The sequence below is a fragment of the Zosterops lateralis genome (assembly GCF_965231275.1).
Source record: "Zosterops lateralis genome assembly, chromosome: 3".
Taxonomy (NCBI): Eukaryota; Metazoa; Chordata; class Aves; order Passeriformes; family Zosteropidae; genus Zosterops; species Zosterops lateralis.
In genome coordinates, this window is record NC_139764.1 from 77,471,241 (window position 1) to 77,489,333 (window position 18,093).

At 40.1% G+C, this 18,093-nt stretch overlaps 1 protein-coding gene across 2 annotated transcripts in view; it reads left to right on the forward strand.

The window, feature by feature from the left end:
• Nucleotides 1-520: 520 nt before the first annotated feature.
• The window catches only part of RNGTT (RNA guanylyltransferase and 5'-phosphatase), a 171,126-nt gene continuing 153,553 nt past the window's right edge, over nt 521-18,093 (forward strand). For both annotated transcript variants that reach the window (XM_083857734.1, XM_083857735.1), the window contains exons 1-5: nt 521-623; nt 6,313-6,422; nt 12,180-12,283; nt 12,414-12,502; nt 17,181-17,256. In XM_083857734.1, coding sequence (XP_083713860.1) covers nt 560-623; nt 6,313-6,422; nt 12,180-12,283; nt 12,414-12,502; nt 17,181-17,256 — 443 coding nt within the window. In that variant the 5' untranslated portion in view covers nt 521-559. The remainder of the gene's footprint in view (nt 624-6,312; nt 6,423-12,179; nt 12,284-12,413; nt 12,503-17,180; nt 17,257-18,093) is intronic.

An 18,093-nucleotide genomic window follows, 5' to 3' on the forward strand; every position in this document is an offset into this window, starting at 1 on the left:
CGGGCAGCCCATTCTAATGCCTGATCATCCTTGTGAAGAAATTCCTTCTAATGTCCAGCCTAACCTCTCGTGGCGCAGCTTATGACTATGTTCCCTTGCTCTATTGCCGAGAGAAGAGGCCGAACCCCAGCCGGCTGCAGCCTCCTCCAGCCAGCTGTAGGGAGCGATAAGGTTCCCCTGAGCCTCCTTGTCTCCAAGCCATACACCCCCAGCTCCCTCAGGCGCTTCCCACAGAACTCGCGCTCCGGCGCCTTCCCCAGCGTTCTGGCCCTCCTCTGGCCAAAGGGGATGAGCCTGTGGCCGCCCGTGCCCCCTCCCTTGCCGGGCTGGGGATCCCCGGTCACGCTGCCCGTTCCCGGCCGGGCCCCACCCCCGGGCCCGGGGCCCCGGAAGCGGAAGCGGCTCCCGGCGCTCCGTGTGCGGCGGCGGCCGAGGCGGGGCCGGGTGTGAATGGAGGCGCCGCGGGCGAGGGGCCGCTGAGCGCCCCGGGCCGGCCCGCACCCCGCGCCCCCTCCCCGCCTCCCTCTCTCCCTCCCCCCGGGGCCGCCCGGGCCCCGCCATGTCCTACAACAAGATCCCGCCGCGCTGGCTCCACTGCCCCAGGAGGGGACAGCCCGTGGCAGGTGAGCGCCCGGCCCAGTCCGGCCCTGCCCGGCAGCGGGGCGGCCCCGGCCCCTTCCCCCGCGGCGCTCCGCTCCCGCCGCCCCGCTCCTCCTCGTCGCCGGGGCCGCCGCGGCCTCTCGCCCTCTGTCCCGGCCGGAGCTCTTTGTCCCGGGGCTACGGACGTGCAGTGTTTCCCCCGAGCTCCTGGCCGGTGTTTGTCCCGGACCTGACTCCCGTTGGGCGGCTGTTCTCCCTAAAGCCCGGCCCGCCGCAGCGCTTTGCCTCCAGCGCCGGCTCCCGCCCTTCGGCCGTGCCCCCTCTGACACGGACTCACCCCGGCCTCACCCAGAGGTGCGGGGTACGGGCCCTCTCCGGCCCCCGCAGCCTTCGCGCTGGGCTCTCGCCTCGCACTGGTTCAGTGTCGGGCTAAAACTTCTCCTGTCTGTCACATCTGATGAGAGAGGCGACAGTCAGGCATGCAGGAGGTGCCGTACTGGAGCTACTAAGTTGATCAGAGGCTTGGAGCATTTTTCTTAGGAGGAAAAGCTAAGAGAGCCGAGCTTGTTCACCCTCGGGGAGAGATGACTGAGAGAGGTTCTCATTGATGTGTATAAATACCTAAAGGGGAGGGGGGTGTCAGGAAGATGGAACCAGGCTCTTCTCAGTGGTGCTGAGCAATAGGACTAGAGACAGTGGGCAGAAACTGATGGACGGGAAGTTCCACCTGAACATGAGGAGAACTTCTTTACTGTGCAAGTGACTGAACTGGAACAGATTGCCCTGAGAGATTGTTAAATCTCCCTTACTGGAGATATTCAGGAGCCATCTGGATGCAGTCCTGTGCAATGTGCAGTAGGATGACTCTGCTTGAGGTTGGACCAGATGACCCTCTGCAGTCCCCTCCACCCTGACCAATTCTGTGATTCCAGTCCTCTGTGCAGCCACTTCCATGTTTGATTCTTTTTCCTGAATTCTCTGAAGTCTTAATCTGTGTCAATATGTTACTCTGCCGACTGACAGTGCCCTTCCAGTCACCAATGTGTTCCTGAGTTCTTTAGCTGGAAAATGAGTTAAGTCTGGTACTCCAGTGTTAGACTTGTATTTCAGGGTTTGTCAGTGGTTGCTGTCATCTTGGATATTCTTGCCCATAGGGTTCTGGCTCGGTTGTTACTTGGTATCTAGTCTTCTGGCATGTAGTGGCAGTGAATTCAGTATCATCTAGACACACGGTTTTGATAGTGTGTTAACTGTCATACTGACATCAGGTGAATGTTTCCTCTGCTGCCTGGTATGAGATAAAGTAAACAAACCTCTCTTTTCAGTCTTCTCAAGTTCTTTTCTTTATAATGCAAGCAATTCCAACCCCCAGTTTTGTTTTGTTTTTTTTTTCTCCAGTATTTTCTAGTTTTCACACCTTTCATATCCCTCTCTGTGATGATGTGAAGGTATGTTTTCAAAACACAACATGTGCTACTCAGTGTGTTATTTAAGCTGGCAACGTGCCATGATTTGCTTAATAGTTACAACTCCTGTGTTTTTTATCCCACATTTCCACATCATCTTACACATTTTTAATGGCAGTTGGTTGTGGAATGGAAGACATTGATGACTATATTTAGAACCTAGTAAGACATCTCGGTTTAATCCTCAATAATCGTCAATATGCATTATTTGGCATTTATCAGTATTTAACATCAGTTGTTCATTTTATGGGTTACCGGTTTCTGTCAAGTTCCTTACACTTCTCTGAACTTGGCTCAGTTAAATAACAGCCTTGTTGGATTGCCCATGTCCATTATCTTTTTCTCCTGATCATGGCTGCATGCATTACTTTGTATCTAGTGAGAGAGGTTTGATAGCCTAAGCCTTTGACCATGACAAAAACAGACTAATGATTCTTTATTCTGTGTTTTTCTTCTCAGCAAGTTCTTGATCTCTGTTAGTTGTGGCTTTTGTTTGTCTGTCTTTTGAGCCGTGGTTTCTCAGAAATAGCAACCTAGAGTAAGCCTGAATGAGGGTCATCGGTGTGTCATCTGCTGTGCCATCACTGCTTGTGTGTTTGTTTATTCAGGAACTGCAAGGTAATTCTTTTCCATTCCACACGAACATGCACAGGAAGTTAATGCACAATAAAAAAACTGAAAGGGCTCGACTCATTTCTTTGGGTGCTTTATCAGGACGTGTTTTTGTTCACCTGATTTTTAATTTTTTAGTGTGAACAACTGACCAGAAGTAATGGTACGCTGTCGGTCTTCTTCCCTTTTTTGCTGATTTACATTCAAAAACATCTAGCAGTTTTATGGGAGATAATTTTTAGGATTTAATTGAAGTGGTACTATCTCCCAGATACGTTACATTCTTGTTTTAATTAGTGTTTAAATCAGATTTCTAAGCACCTCTATGAGACTTTATTTCCATCTGGTAGTGTATGCTAAGCAAGGTTTGTATGGCTTCTGTGGACTCACATTCATTGAGTGTTTGATCATGATGCTCTTGTCTCATGGTTGTGGCGTCTAGAATTTCTAGATGACCTCAATACAAGTACTAATGAGGCCTGAAACTCTGCTGTTGGTGAGATGGGGTTCATTCAGCTTAACAGGACTCTTTATTCTGGACAAGGTGAATTCATCTACATCTCCCGTTATTTTCCAGTTTGCTTCTTTAAATATTGGCAGTTTTGTGCCACTTTCTGGTTTTATGGTACAGCTGTTCCTCAGAATCACACATTTTCACATTTATTGCATTGTAGTAGAACTTCAGTCATTTAGATGAAAAGAGCTTTCTCTGAATGTTTAGCTCTGAAGTGATCAGGTTGCTTCAGCCTTACTGTCTTGGCATCAGCATCTCAGCAGGTGCCTGCTTCTCATAACCACTGAAAACCCATTATCTTGGCAGTTTTACCATGGAAAGTGCTAGCAAAATATGGATGAAGAGGCGTGGGAAATGTCTCAGCAGTGTTTTCCAGCCTCCTTCTATTGATGCATAGTAGTTAATCATGTTCTAGACACACATGTAGCATGCAGAATGTGGGATATTATGGAAAGCATCCATATTGCATATGAGAATGCACCTTAAATAAGAGTAATGCTTCTGATTCAGGAAGTTTCCGACCTATAACTTGTTGTAGTTGGGGAGAATAATCAGGTGATGGATTGTCATTGTCACTGTTTTATTCTCTTTCCTAACTGTCTGTTATTGGCCTGTGCTGGTGATGACATACTAGGTGAAATGGATGCTTTGATCTAGCATACTTCTCTTGAATCAGAAAACTGTTACTTTTCCTAGATATTGGGTTTTTTTTTTTTAATTGTGAATTTTACCATTTAATTTTATTCCCTTAACCTCAGTCACTTTATCCAGTCTAGCTTTCCTAATCAATGCTCAGTCTAAACATACCACAGTCATATGTAATTATGTATGTCATGTTTTGAGTTGATATCTTCATGTCACAGAAAATTAGGCTAAATTAAGAGTATTTTTTCACTGGTATGCTCTAGAATTTAGAATTGAAGATAAAAAACATGATAAAGTTAGAGCATGTGCGTGTAGAAAATGTGATGTCTTACATTGTTCACTTTGATTTCCCTAAGATTTATCCACTTGATGTCTGTGCTCTGATATAGGCTCTTATTTTTAGAGTTTTAACCTATTTTTCAGCCTAAAGAAATAGTATCTGTTAGACAGGCAACTGATTTGGAAAATGGTTCTTAATAGCCACTTTCCAAAACTCTTTGACAAATTTAAACTTAATTGTGGAAGTAGGAATCATCAGTTGTCCAGATTCCAGTAACATTTTGAAGTTAATTTGGAAATTCTGTTGAGGAGTTACAATTAGTGTCATAAGGTAGTTTAGATACTCAAATGACTTGGGACGCTTTGATATCCGTGTAAAGTATCACTTTGTGACTGTTGGATCACCTAATTCAGCAAACGATTTTTTAGTCTTCAAAAGCTTATGCATGGAGGCTTAAGTTGAGTTGCAGTCACCTGTTACTGCATCACTTCTTTAGCATAAGATGTAAGGCAAAACCATAGAAGAGACAGTAGCTGCTGCCTCCTTTATACTTGTCCATATTACTCAAAAAGTTTAGAAATCTTTTTAGAATTAATGGTTAGATTTTCAGTAGCTTGATGACGCTTATTGGGAGGCATGTATGCACACAGGGAAGGAGGGTTTTTATAAAAACCAACTTGCAAATTTTCCAAGTAGAGAAGAAAAAAGTGAAATTTATAGAAGCTGAGCACCTAAATAATTCCAAATGTCTGTGTTTCAGCTTTGAAAGTCGTAGTAAGTGGGCTCTGTATGAAATATTCATCACTTCCACAGCTGTCTGTAGGTATTCAAATGCTGCAGGGGATGCTGACTAGACTACTTTGTCTGTCTTTTCGTGTCAGTGAACAGGGATGTATTTTGGTTGCTCAAAAAGAAATCAGAGTGTAAATCAGATACTAAATCAAGGTTTGTTACTAGGAAGAGAATGATCATGTTCATTCTCTATTCCAGAAGATGGAGAACAGGGGAGTCTTCTGTACGACTGTACAGTCTCATATCAGATGCTGTGGGAAACAATTGTAACCTCCAGGCACTTTTCCAACTCTTCTCTTTTCCCAGCATCTTGTAAAGGATGGTGGTTTCCTTACGTAGCCACTGACTCGTTTGTCAGTGCAGCTCCTAGTCTCAAGTGCCTTGGTTAAAAAAGTTTAGTTACATTCTTGGTGTTGCATAATGAATGAGTAGATGTGTTAGTATGGGTGCGACAAGTGGCAAAGTCAAAAAGCTTTCAAGCACAATGTTGTTTTCCAAAAATTAGGGTGATGATAGATTTTTGTGTTTAGATCATGCAAGTTAAGGATTTGCATAATCAGTCTGTACAGAGGAGTATTATGAATTAAAGTGGAAGGGCTAATAGAGAGAGGCTGAGTGATAGTGTTGAAGGTGACAAGGGTTGAACTGTTGGGATGAAAAGGCAAAGGACAATAAAGCGAAAGTTTTCTAAAAGTCAAAGAAGTTGAAGTGACTATGATGTATTACCGTTTAATGTGAGTGTTGATTGTATGACAAAATAGCTCTCCTTTTAGCTGTAAATTTGGAACGGTTCCAGACAGGTGAACAGTGAAGCTGTTTCTCATGTTGCTGACTAACATTTAACCTGAGCTAACCAGTTGCATAAAGTTTCATAGTTTCCACAAGTCTGTCTTCTGTGGTTTCTAATATCTATTTCATGGAAGATACAAGCTTATTTGAGACTATATAGAGTGTTGATAATTTTTTTTTTTTGCAGGGATCTTTACTATATTTTATATTTGCAGGTAATCATAGCTGATGTTTACTGATGATAGCTGATGACTGGATCACAAACTGTCATTTTAAAATGCTGCTTTCATGTTTTCAACTGTACTGAGTTTAAATTTTCTATATTCTATCGTGCTGTAGCCCCCAACTTAAATCACACTAGAAGTTAGCTAAAACTGTTAAATTATTCTGTTTTAGATGAACTGACCTATATTTCCATTAAACTTTTAAACTTACTTGTGAATTCTGAGAACTCATAACTAAAAAATATTCCAATTTACTGTTGACAGTACTATTTCTGCAATTATTTATTATTGAAGGTGAATGTCTAAAACTACTCAGCATGTTGTTTTGAAATGCTAAGTTCTTGCTGTACATATACATAAAATACTGCAAAATTTTATTATCTTTTATAGGGAAGTTTTTACCCTTGAAGACAATGTTAGGACCAAGATACGATGAACAGGTTGCTGAAGAAAATCGTTTTCATCCGAGTATGTTATCCAACTACTTAAAGAGTCTGAAGGTAAAAAATTTTCAAATAATTGAAACATTGCTTTCATTATTAATGTTTACTCAAGTGTTGCTTTTCAGATCTAAGGAGAAAGTTGTTGATGGCTTTGTTTGGGGCACCTGTACAGAAATTTGTTTGTTTGTTTACATTTCCAGGTCTCCTCTGCAATTAATGGATTTCTGAAAGTGTTTTCTTATAGGCTAGAATTCTTGAGACTAAACAGACCCAGCTCCCTCAGCTCTTCCTCATAAGGGACCCTTCATGAGCCTTGTTGCTCTTCTCTGTTCTCCCTCTGGCACCTCAATGTCCTTTAAAAAGTGAGGGGCCCAGAACTGGACACAGAACTCGAGGTGTGGCTTCACCGGTGCCAAGTGCCGAGGGCAATTCCTGCCCTAGTCCTGCTGGCCACACCATTGCTGACACAGGCCAGGTGCCATTGGCCTTCTTGGCCACTCAGGCAGCACAGAGTTGGCTGATTCTGAGCCAGCTGTCATCCAGCACCCCCATATCCCTTTCTGCCCATCAGCTCTCAAGCCGCTCCTCCCCGTGCCTGTCGCGCTGCCCGGGGCTGCTGTGACCCAAGGCAGGACCCTGCACTTTGCCTTATTAAACCTCATAGCATCCACCACTACAGACTTGTGGTTCTGGCTTGCTTCTTCCTTCTCTGTTTTGCCCATTTCTATCCATGTGCTTCAGTTTGCATGTTGTTCTGCATTGTAGCACAATTGTAACAATAAAGGTGGGGAACAGGACCTTTCCAGCCTTTCATATAGGTTGCGACCAGTCTGGTGCATCTGGAGATGTGGGAAATGGGATTTTGAGCCTGCCAGGCAAAGAAAGGCTTATCACCTAATTAATTTAATTGGTTCTTAAACTTAATATAGAGATTTAGTCCCATTTATTTTGATTGTGTCTGAGATGAATCATGCAAGTGGCATTTTTTCTGTACGTTTTTTTCATTATTTTTTGCTGTTGATCAAGGTTAAATTAATTCTGTACTTGTTAAACAGTATCAGACCTGAAACATCAGAAGAGTTAGGTGACTAAAAGATGGGAATCCTCATTTTATTAAACTTTTTTTTGAAGTTTTTTAGAAGTTCATCTACTATGAAGTAGATGGTGAACTACTCAGTGTAGCAGTGGTAGCAGTACCTGTGCAGTAATGCAGTAAGAAAGTACAATTAGTGAAGCATGTGTGCCTCTTCTCAGTATTTGAACTGGTAGGATTTTTCTTGTTAGAGTTCTTGCATCTGTGCTTTTATGATCTGCTCTAATCACAGAGGATCAAACAGAACTCTCTGTGAATAAAACTGTAAGAATCTTGAGATTCAAAATATTTCCTAAAACAATTAATCTTGTTTTAATCAACAATACAAGGTTAAGTTCATACCAAGAAATTGATATAGTTTCTTTAACAGTAAAAGAAGCAAAGAGAAAGAAAGAGAAATAAATAAATAAATAAATAGAAAAAAGAGGTGGGTGAGGCACAGGAAGAGTGACAGGGACAGATTAAGTAGAAACATATCACCCTTCCTTGGGTCCCAATGACATCTTGCTGCTGCCTTCCCTCCGATCTTCTTGGTGGGGAGGGTCCCCCATCACAAAGTATAGAATCCAATGGATTAATACACCTTTGGGCTGGGTGGATATGCCCAGGTGCCTCCCCTGAGCAGGGGAAAGTTTGACCCTGTCCCTTGCAAGGCTCTGTGTCAGTCGCATCGTTTTGCATCACATGCAGTGCTCTGGTGCAGGGGCTAAGGAACCATTCGGGGGGCCTTTGGTGGACCATGACACCCCCTCTGCTGTCCCTCACGTGAATGTCCTGTAGATGTGGCTTTCCTGGGGTGGGGGCCCCACAGCTGTGCTGGTCTGTGCAGGGCGTTCACTGCCTCTGCCCGGAGGCTACACACCCAAAAGCTCTCCTCCTCCTCCTGGGCTGGGGGAGAGTCTGTGCAGACCTGGCAGCAGATAAGCTTGGGGCCATGGCTCCATTCCAAAGCTGCTGGGGCTGATTCTCCTGTGGAAGTATTCTCTCCCAGCCCAGACCTGAGAATAATGTCACTTCTACGTTATCTCAGATCAATTTACAATCCAGGGCCTCAGTCAGGGGGCCCATTCAGGGTGGGCTTTGGTGATGGAGCTTTTACTGGTGTTAGCTTCATTATACAGTTTTAATGGACAAAAATCCTTCATAAAAATGTTTAAGCCATAAACTGCAATATTTCAGTCTCTGACATGTACATCTAAATTCTACTTGAGTTCCTCTTTTATATATTGTGTTATTTTTGACTCTGACTAGATTTTATAGGCATACCTGGAAAATTTCCCAAACCAATCTTCTTCATGTTTTAAAGTAATTTAAAATTCTCTATATATTTTGAAGTTACAGAGAACTTCACAGCCTTACTTAGAATTTCTAAATGCTTGCCTCCTTAGTGATTTGCGACCAAAACAAAATAAAAATTGTGGTGAGACTTTCCAGTAGTCACATCTATCTGTTCTGTTGTAATGCTACAAATTCATGTCTTGAGTGATATCAGATTATTAGAATTTGGTATTAAAGTTAGTAGCATGAGGATCCTCACTTAAATTTTTGCAATTTTGATTAACAAGCAGAACTTTTCTGGAATTCTCTGTTCTTGCCAAATCTATTACATTTTATTGGACCCTGGCATTGTTGATGAATGTTTGCTATTTGAAAACACATTTCCTTTTTATTTGCTAAGTTATGTAGTGGCTGCTGAAGTGCTCTATTTGTAGATTAGCAGATTACCAACAAGCCAGCAATGAAATAAATGTGAAATTGAAGAGCCCTGTAAAAGTGAGTTTTCCCAGCCAAGGTGAAAGTAGATCACTGTGCATGGTTCTTGTAATTGTATTGCAGTGTGTTTTTTCTACTAATATTTTCCAGAATAATTACTTCTGAAAAATGATTATTACTTAAGACCATATAATTTAGCTCCCAAATAAAAGACTTCAGCAGAAGCTTTTACATCTGGATTTCTGTAATAGAGAGATACTGCTGTTACCACAGATTTTTGAAGGTACTGGTTTAGCATTTAAGACAACATCTGTCTGGGAGAAACTATCTCTAACAAGCTGCCTGTGTGATTCCTTTTCTCCTGGAGCTGGTTTCTGAAAATCTGGGTGTTAGAAACTGATTTGATTAGCCACGGCAGCACTATTTTTCTTCTGATCACCAGTATTGACATAGTATCTTAATGTTCTCTTAAATGAATTGCAGGAGCAATTGGTGACAGTGTGAATAATTTTTTTTAAGAATTTATTTCTTGAGTAGGTAGGTTAGTACAGTTTATGCTTTATACAGGTATATATATATATATATATATTATTTCTGTCACAAAAAGCTAGGACATTAGTTAACTCAAAAGAATGTTTGGGTAATTAGTACGCTCAAGTTACGGAATTCCTATTAGGAAAACTACTTAACCAATTTTTAACCACATTGTTGTTTTCACAGATACATTCAATCACTGATCGAAACTATTTTCCTCAAATAAGAAATGCAAGAAAAAATCGCTGGGACTGGAGTGAATTCAGTGTATTGTAGTATGCTCTCCCCTTCCTGGGGAGCATTTTCAATCTCCAGTGTCTGAGGAGAAACTTCTGGGGTCATACAGGGGAACACAGCAAGGCCCGTTTTGTTGCACAGCAGCAGAAGAGCACATGCATAAGGCATTAATATCTGGGGATATCTGGAGTGTGAGGAAGTGAGGGGAAGGCTTTTGTTTTGTTCCAGTGGTACCAGTGGGTTTTTTTTGCATAGATTTTTTGAAAATCATAGTTGTATACTTTGATATGTTGTATAATCCCACTGTTCTTTAAAAGTTTCTTTATAATTTTCTTGTGCTTTGTACTCTAAATTGTAATGTGTTATGTGCAGTCAATCCCATGGATTGAGAATACAACTGATCAGGCTTTCTGTAAAGCAGGAAAACTGCTCTCAGGTCTTATATGCTCTATACAACATAAATGCTTTTATAGCTTTGGATAAATTATACTCGATGCCTGTTTGCCTCACTGCTCCATGAGGTGTGTGAAGAACAGTGTCACTTCACATGAGCTTCAGTTATATATGATTGAAATGATCTGCAATAATGGCAAAAGTATAGCAAGTGACAAGTCCTCCAGGCCTGGATTAAGTAGTCTTGGAGGCATTTGCAAAATGCTGGAGGGAATGGAGAGGGAGGAAAGTAATCATTAAATTAATTGCTTTTGTATAATTCCTACAGAATTAATCACTGTCTAGGGTGCTGTCAATCTCCATGACATCTCGATTTGTATTTGAAGTTTCAGGTGGTGTAATATTATTTTCAGGTGGACCCTCTTGTGAGGTTTGTATTTCTGCAAAACACAGCCATAAGAGTAAATAAAGTATTCTGAATACAATATGCAAAGTTGACAGTGAGAAATTCAGAACTGATCTGGATATTACTTCAGAGTTTTTAATCCTGTTGGCATAACATCGCAATGCTTTTTAGTATTTATTAAATAAAAGTAAAATGAAAGTATATAAGTATTACAAATGTTTATCATCAGGAGTTTGAATATCATGGAGAGCTATCTCTGTAGATAACTACTGTAGATAATGGAAGTTTTCCATTAGGGGTCTATGAAACAACATGTTCATGTGAAATAGCTGTTTCTGAACTGTATTCTAGTTATAATTGGATTTTACCCTTTCTGAATTGTGTGAAAATAGTGTTTTACTTTGTAATTCTTCCAATTGCACTGCTAAATTGTTACCAGTCTGTTGGTCCTACCTGAAAGGATGACATTGAGGTTTTTTGTTCAAAAGCAATTGCTTGCACTTACAAGAAAGGAAAGCAGAAATACTTTCTTTGCTCAGGTGTATTAGTGAGCTGGTTTTGCACAGTAAAACTGGTAGGTTTGTTGTTAGAAATTTTGTTTGGAACAAGGATCAGTAGGATATACTTCGATACTCTGCGTGTTTCGTGCCACCCAGCGTAATTTCTGCTTTCCATCCTTCTTAAAAATGTAGTAACTTCCACAAGGCTCTTTAAAAGACCTATTTTCCAGCTATAAAAACAAACAATAAAAAGCTAAGTTGATGCATAAGAGGACATATTAGGGTAGAGTGGGCAAGGTATCCTGGATTCAGGTACGTCTCAGTGGTTGACACTGCCACCTTCGCTGCTGGCAGCATGTTTGAGTGTCTGAAGATGTTTTGCATTTTAGCTTAAAATAAGATGTTTTAAAGAATTTAATTAATTTGATTAGTTTTAAACTTGAAAATGTGTTCATTGTTTTGCACTCTAATAGGTAAATTAGAATGAGTTATTTTTGCTCAGAGCATACTTATATGCAGCCTCAGTAGTTAATTTTTCTTACACTGTGCCAGTGTTTAGTATTGCTCTGCTTTGCATAAGAGCACTTGATCCCATCATGTTTGTCTTTTTAGCATGTTAAAGTAATTCTTTACCAGACTTTCCTGCTGTTAGCAGAATTTTCTTATTTAGAATCATTGGTTGAAGCAAACTGAAGTTTTTGAATTGATGACTAGTGCCAATGTAGACACCAGCTTTCACAAAGAAATGCAAATGTCCATAATAGTGGTAAAATATAGATTTTACAAGCAAATGCAATATTTAATAATTTTAAAATTTACAAATGTAGCCTGTATTTGCTTTTAATTATTTTGTTTTTAGACATTTAGTATTTATGCACTGGTATTTGAACAACATATACGTTTATTTTTAATTTTTTTGTTGTTGTTTTGTTTTTTAGGTTAAAATGGGTTTGCTAGTAGACTTGACCAACACCACTAGATTCTATGACAGGAATGATATAGAGAAAGAGGGAATTAAATATATAAAACTCCAATGTAAAGGGTAAGTTGTGTTCGCTTTTAAATTATTTCTTTGGCTTTTAATTTGGAAGATCACACTCAAGAAATTATTTTTTTTTCTTTTTCCCTTTCCCCCAGGTGTCTCCTAATCCATGTGTTCTTGTGTTTTTCAGGCATGGTGAGTGCCCTACACCTGAGAATACAGAAACATTTATCCGTGTATGTGAACACTTCAGTGATAAGAATCCTTCAGAACTTATAGGTATGTCTTATATCCATCTTATGCCCATCATTAGTTTTTATTCTTAGTTTCATATTTGCTTGTAACTGCAGTCTCTTATTCTTAGAAGTCTGAGCAAAGGAATTTCCTCAGTACAGCATTTATGTGTGTATAAATTTTATTGCTTTTACTGCAGAACTAATATATTTCCTTTTTTTTTACAGAAAGTAGCATTTCTGAAATTGTACAGGCCCAAGAGCTGTCTACAAATACATGATACTTGCACTGTGGTTTTGTAACTTGTATCAGCTGATACAAATGCAAGTAATGTATTGTGTTGACATTTGTTGGCCTGGTTTACTTGAGGTCATATTTGGTAACTGAACTATCAGAGATAATTCAGATAAGAGATTCCTTAGCAAGTCTCACAAAACTGGTAGTAGATACTAGGCTAAGTTTCTCTTCTGTGGTTAATGGTCTTGCATACTTTTTTTTTTACTCAGAAGTAAATTCTGAGTTTAATTTGTGTGCTTTCTAGTTTTAGTTAAAACTATTTTCCTCTGATTTTTTCAATCATGCTAATGTTCATCTCTATCTGCAAACTATCAGAGACAAGAAATTACTTTCAGGTGAGTTTCCAGAGTCAGAATGGGTGTTGTCCTCAATCCTCTTGGATGTTGATTTTGCAGCCTTCTTGAATCTGAGTGTCTGTGTGATGTAGGAGTATATGGAACAGTTGTTTGTGCATGTGTCATTGCTAAGAGCTGGGTAAACTGAGCTGGTATGTTCATGCAGTTTAGGATTCATCCAGATACATGGTAGGATAGGTGGCGTTATTGGAAGGGACCTGTGGAAATCAGCTACTCAGTTGCCCTTCTTTAGAACAGCTAAAACAGCTTCCTCAGGACTATGCCCATTTTGGCTTTTGACCAGCCTCCAAGCTTGGAGACTCCACAACTTCTTCTGGCAGTCTCTTCCAGTGTTTGTTCTTACAATATACAAATGTTTTTTCCTCATGTTGAATCAGAATTTATTGTATTTCAATTCATAGCCATTGCTTCTTGTTCTGTTGCAGGATGCGGTATCACTGAGATTTTTTTTTTGAGTGCTTGAGAGATGTAGTTTGGTCACACATTTTTTCGCCTTGTTTTCTTTTAGATACTTGCTTCTTTTTTGCACACAGAATGCAGTTTAATTCAAAACTATTGTGGTTTAACTCCAGCCAGCAGCCAAGCCCCACACAGCTGCTCCCTCACTTCTCCACTGGTAGGACTGGGGAGAGAAGTGTAAGGGTGAAGGTAGAGAGCTCACAAGTTGATGTAAACGCAGTTCCATGGGAGAAGCAAAAGTTGTGCACACAAACAAAGCAAGGAATGAATTCCCTGCTTCCCATGAGCAGGCAGGTGTTCCGCCATCTCCAGGAGAGCAGGTCCCCATCACAGCTAGCAGTGATTTGGGAAGACAAATGGCATCACTTTGAATGTCCCCCCATTCCTCTTTCTTCCTCCCCTTCTATGCACTGAGTGTTCTACAGTCTGGAGAATCCCTTTGGTCAGTTTGGGTCAACTGTTCTGGCTGTGTCTCCTCCCAGCTTCCCAGGCACCCCTAACTTCCTCACGAGCGTGGCAGCACGAGAATCAGAAAATGCCTTGGCTCTGTGTAAGCCCTGCTCAGCAATGGCAAAATCATCTCTATATCATCAACCCTGTGTTAAGCACAAATCCAAAACACAGTCCCACACCAGCCACTGTGAAGAAAATTAACTCTGCTTCAGCTGAAACCGGGGTAGAGACCTGTGTGTTCTTCTCTGAACAGTAGCACAACTATGTGGTTAAAAAAATAAGGAACTGCTAAATGGGAGTAAGTGGGACCAGTCACCAACAGTATTTCAAAACTTACTCCAGAAGCAAGATATTGTTGGTGACTGATCCCACTCCCTTTTCTTTTAGCAATTCCTCATTTTCAGTTTCCTTTTGCAGTTCTTCTACTTGGTCCTCCAATAATATTTTAGAACTTGAAATAATGGTTATGGTCAGCAATTTATATAGTGCATGAATAGCATGGTGATATCCTATAAGTAGCAGATGCATTTAGTTAATATTTCAACTTATAAAATGCCATTTTTAGTGTTAAGTCACTAATTTTCTGGCTTTGATGAATTGTGGAATGTTTTTCCATTATTTAGACATCTCACCTCTATAGGGGAAAACCAGTTCTTTCTAACTAGAGAAAATAGTATGTTGACTAAACTTTTGAAGAACATGTTGTTTAGGCTTTCATAATAAAAGAGAAGTGCTGGAATTTTCCACTTCCCTTTTGTGAATTACTGAAACTTGTCATTTTGGGCACTTGTTTCCTCTGACAGAGCATCAAAGGGGCCGGTGTAGAAGATGTCTTTCAAAAATGAAAGTGGTCTACAGCAGTGATAGCACTGCACCCTGGGTGATCTTTCTCTTCCAAGCCATTTGGTCACATGCCGAGTTGCTTCTTATCTTTGTCATGTGTATAAAATTATTGACAACCTTCTTGGCAGCAGTAACAGCTGCAGGACTTAGTGATAGCAATTGTGTGCAGTTTCGTTCTCAGTGTCACGATTAGATATGAAAAGAGACTAAAATGTGAATGATAAGTGATCAAAATTTTCATCTAGAACAATATAGGAAGGAAGGTTTATTTTTGCAGCATGAGAGACAGGAGTATGCCTGCCAACCTTAAAGAAGTGCCATGCAAAAATTTTGCTTCAGCAGAAAACAAAAGAGAAATGATTGTTAGGAATAAATTTTATAAGGAAGCTAAAATTAATTTAATTTGATGCAAGTTACACAGTTTTTAGTATTTTTAAATGGTTAGAAATGATGAATCAAAAAGATTCATGGTAATTTTTACCTTGCTTTATCAAGAAGGGAGCCTTGGCAGGGCAGGCACAAAACCCAATCCTGTTACAGTTAATACATTTTTTTTTTACCCATTTAAAATTGATTTGTTTTTTTTCATCAGTCTACTTTTTGTGGGTACTTTTTGGTTCTCCAGTTGAAAAGGTTTATACTTCAGTGTAGAGGAGTGTAAAAAAAGATAGATATTCACATTTTGTTTGAATATGGATCAAGTGAATTGTTACACAACTTTCTTTACTAGCTGTGGTAGAGAAATGAGAAAATGAATTAAAACTTAAGTGACTTGCTTTATGGTGTTGTGTTCCAGATCTTGCACTTTGGGTCACAACAACCCCAGGTAATGGTACAGGCTTGGGGAAGGGCGCTTGGAAAGCTGCCTTGCAGAGAAGGACCTGGGTGTGCTGGTCTACTGACCATGAGCCATCAGGGTGCCCAGGTGGCCAAGAAGGCCAATGTCCAGCAGCATTAGGAAGTGATTGTCCCCTGGTACTTGGCAGTAGTGCTCAGGCATTGAGATTCTGGAGCATGTCCAGAGTAGGTCAACAGAGCTGGTGAAAGATCTGTAGCACAAGTCTTATTAGGAGTGGCTGAGGGAGCTGGGATTGTTTAGCCTGGTGAAAAGGAGACTCAGGGGTGACCTTATCACTCTCTACAACTGCCTGAAAGGAGGTTGTAGCCAGATGGGGATTCTTGTCTTTCCCCGGGCAATTGGTGACAGGACAAGAGGAAATGATCTTAAGTTATACCAGAGAGGTTTAGGATATTAGGAAAAATTTCTTCACCAAAAGGTGAAGTTGTCAAGCACAAGAACAAGCTGCACAGGGAAATGGTTTGGTCCCCATTCCCAGAGGTATTTAAAAGCTGTGTCGAGGTGGCACTTAGGGACAAGGCTTAGTGATGGACTTGGTGGTGCTGGCTAAATGGTTGGATTCAATGTACTTTAGAGCCTTTCCAACCTAAACAGTTCTATGATTCTATGGTAACAACTGAAAAATGTTAAGAATTATTGTTCTTGATGTTAGTGGAAATTTTAATGATATTTATAATTTAAAATTAAGTAAGAGGAAGAGGCAACATTTTTCCTGAGTCCTTCATGACATTTTTAATAGCACTGAAGCTGGTCTGCTTATCACTAGATGGTGCTGTTGCCTTGAGAGAAAAAAAAAATGCAATGCATTTGATAGTGTATTCCTCCTTTCAGTTGGGGATGAGTTCAGTAAAACAGAGGCTGAAGACTTAATTCTTTTTTTCACATTGAAAAGATAAGTAATCCAAGGTGATTACACTGGTGAATAGTTTTCTTTTTGTAGATTCTTTTTTTTTTTTCAAAATTAGTAAGTCTGGTCTTAGCATGGTAATAGGGATTTTGAATTAGAATTGTGTTCTATTGGCACCCCTTTCAATTTTGAGGTAAGGTAATCTGAATATGATTTTTTTGCTTGATGGTATGAAACGAATGTCATGCTTGTTGAATCCACTAAAATCTCAATTAATGAATTTGGTTATATTGCCTTCTGACAAGCATTTGAGCAGATTCGTGAATCTTATCTGTATTAACCATATTTCAGTCACATCAAGTTAGTGCTCTCGATTGTGATGAACTGAAGTATCCTTATACCTCTGCTGCTGCTAATTTGCAGAAAGAACTTAATAAATTGTGTTTTAGGCTTATGTGCCTTATGTGGTCTGTGCTGCTATGATGGGAAGGGAAATAACCCTTTAATGTTACAGATCAAGGTGGAAGGATCCAAACCCACACTTTTGACACTAAATATGTTTGTTAAAACCACTTGCAAGTGATTATGCCCTTTTCTTGTCTTTTCTAGGTGTCCATTGTACACATGGTTTCAATAGAACTGGATTTTTGATCTGTGCCTTTTTGGTCGAGAAGCTGGACTGGAGGTAATTTTTAATGTTAGTTCCTGGGGATTTGTGGAATGTGGCCAAAGGGTTCTTCAGTATGTTTTACTCATTGTCCTGACAGCTATGCTATTGTATTCACTATTGCTTGTTTTATACTGCCTAATAATCTTGAGTAAACAGCCCATATTAACATCTTTCGTGTCATCTCTTGGTAGCTTTGCCTGTTGCAGTCAAGAATTCCAGGTCTGGTAGGTTAAAAGTCAGCTGTGTCTACTGTGTGTGGGCCTTTAGAGTATATATATCATATTGTGTCTCTTTCCCATGACGTGTCCCACATTTTAAGTAAGAATGCAGAGTTCTGAGGTCCCTGAAAGATTATTTCCCATACTTTTTCATCTTTTTCACGTAGGTGTGCATGTAGGTTTTTGGGCTTTTTTGAGATCTGAAGAGATTAACTAGAGCAACAGCAGAGTAACATACATACTTTTGAAGGATTGGGGGCAGACAAAGCCCTTTTTTCCAGCTTGTTTTTTGACTAAAGTCTGCAGCATGTTTCTGTACAGACTCACCTGTTTTTTTAATTTTTAAAAATGTTGACTTGTTCATACAGAGTAATTATCTTTTTTAGATAACGTTAGTTTTAAAAGAAACCCCAAACCCAAACGATGCCTGTATCATCCTGTTGAACATAACTTTTGCATAACTTTTTTTTCGTAGTATTTACGTAACACTGTTTCTTTCTTGACAGAGGGCTGTGAAAGTCATGTTTCTTGTTAACCCTGTTAAATATTTCTTATGTGTAGTTCTTTAAGTGAAGAAAATTCTCTTCCTGTTGCAGGATTTTCTTGTGACTGGACATACAGTTATTATATTTAG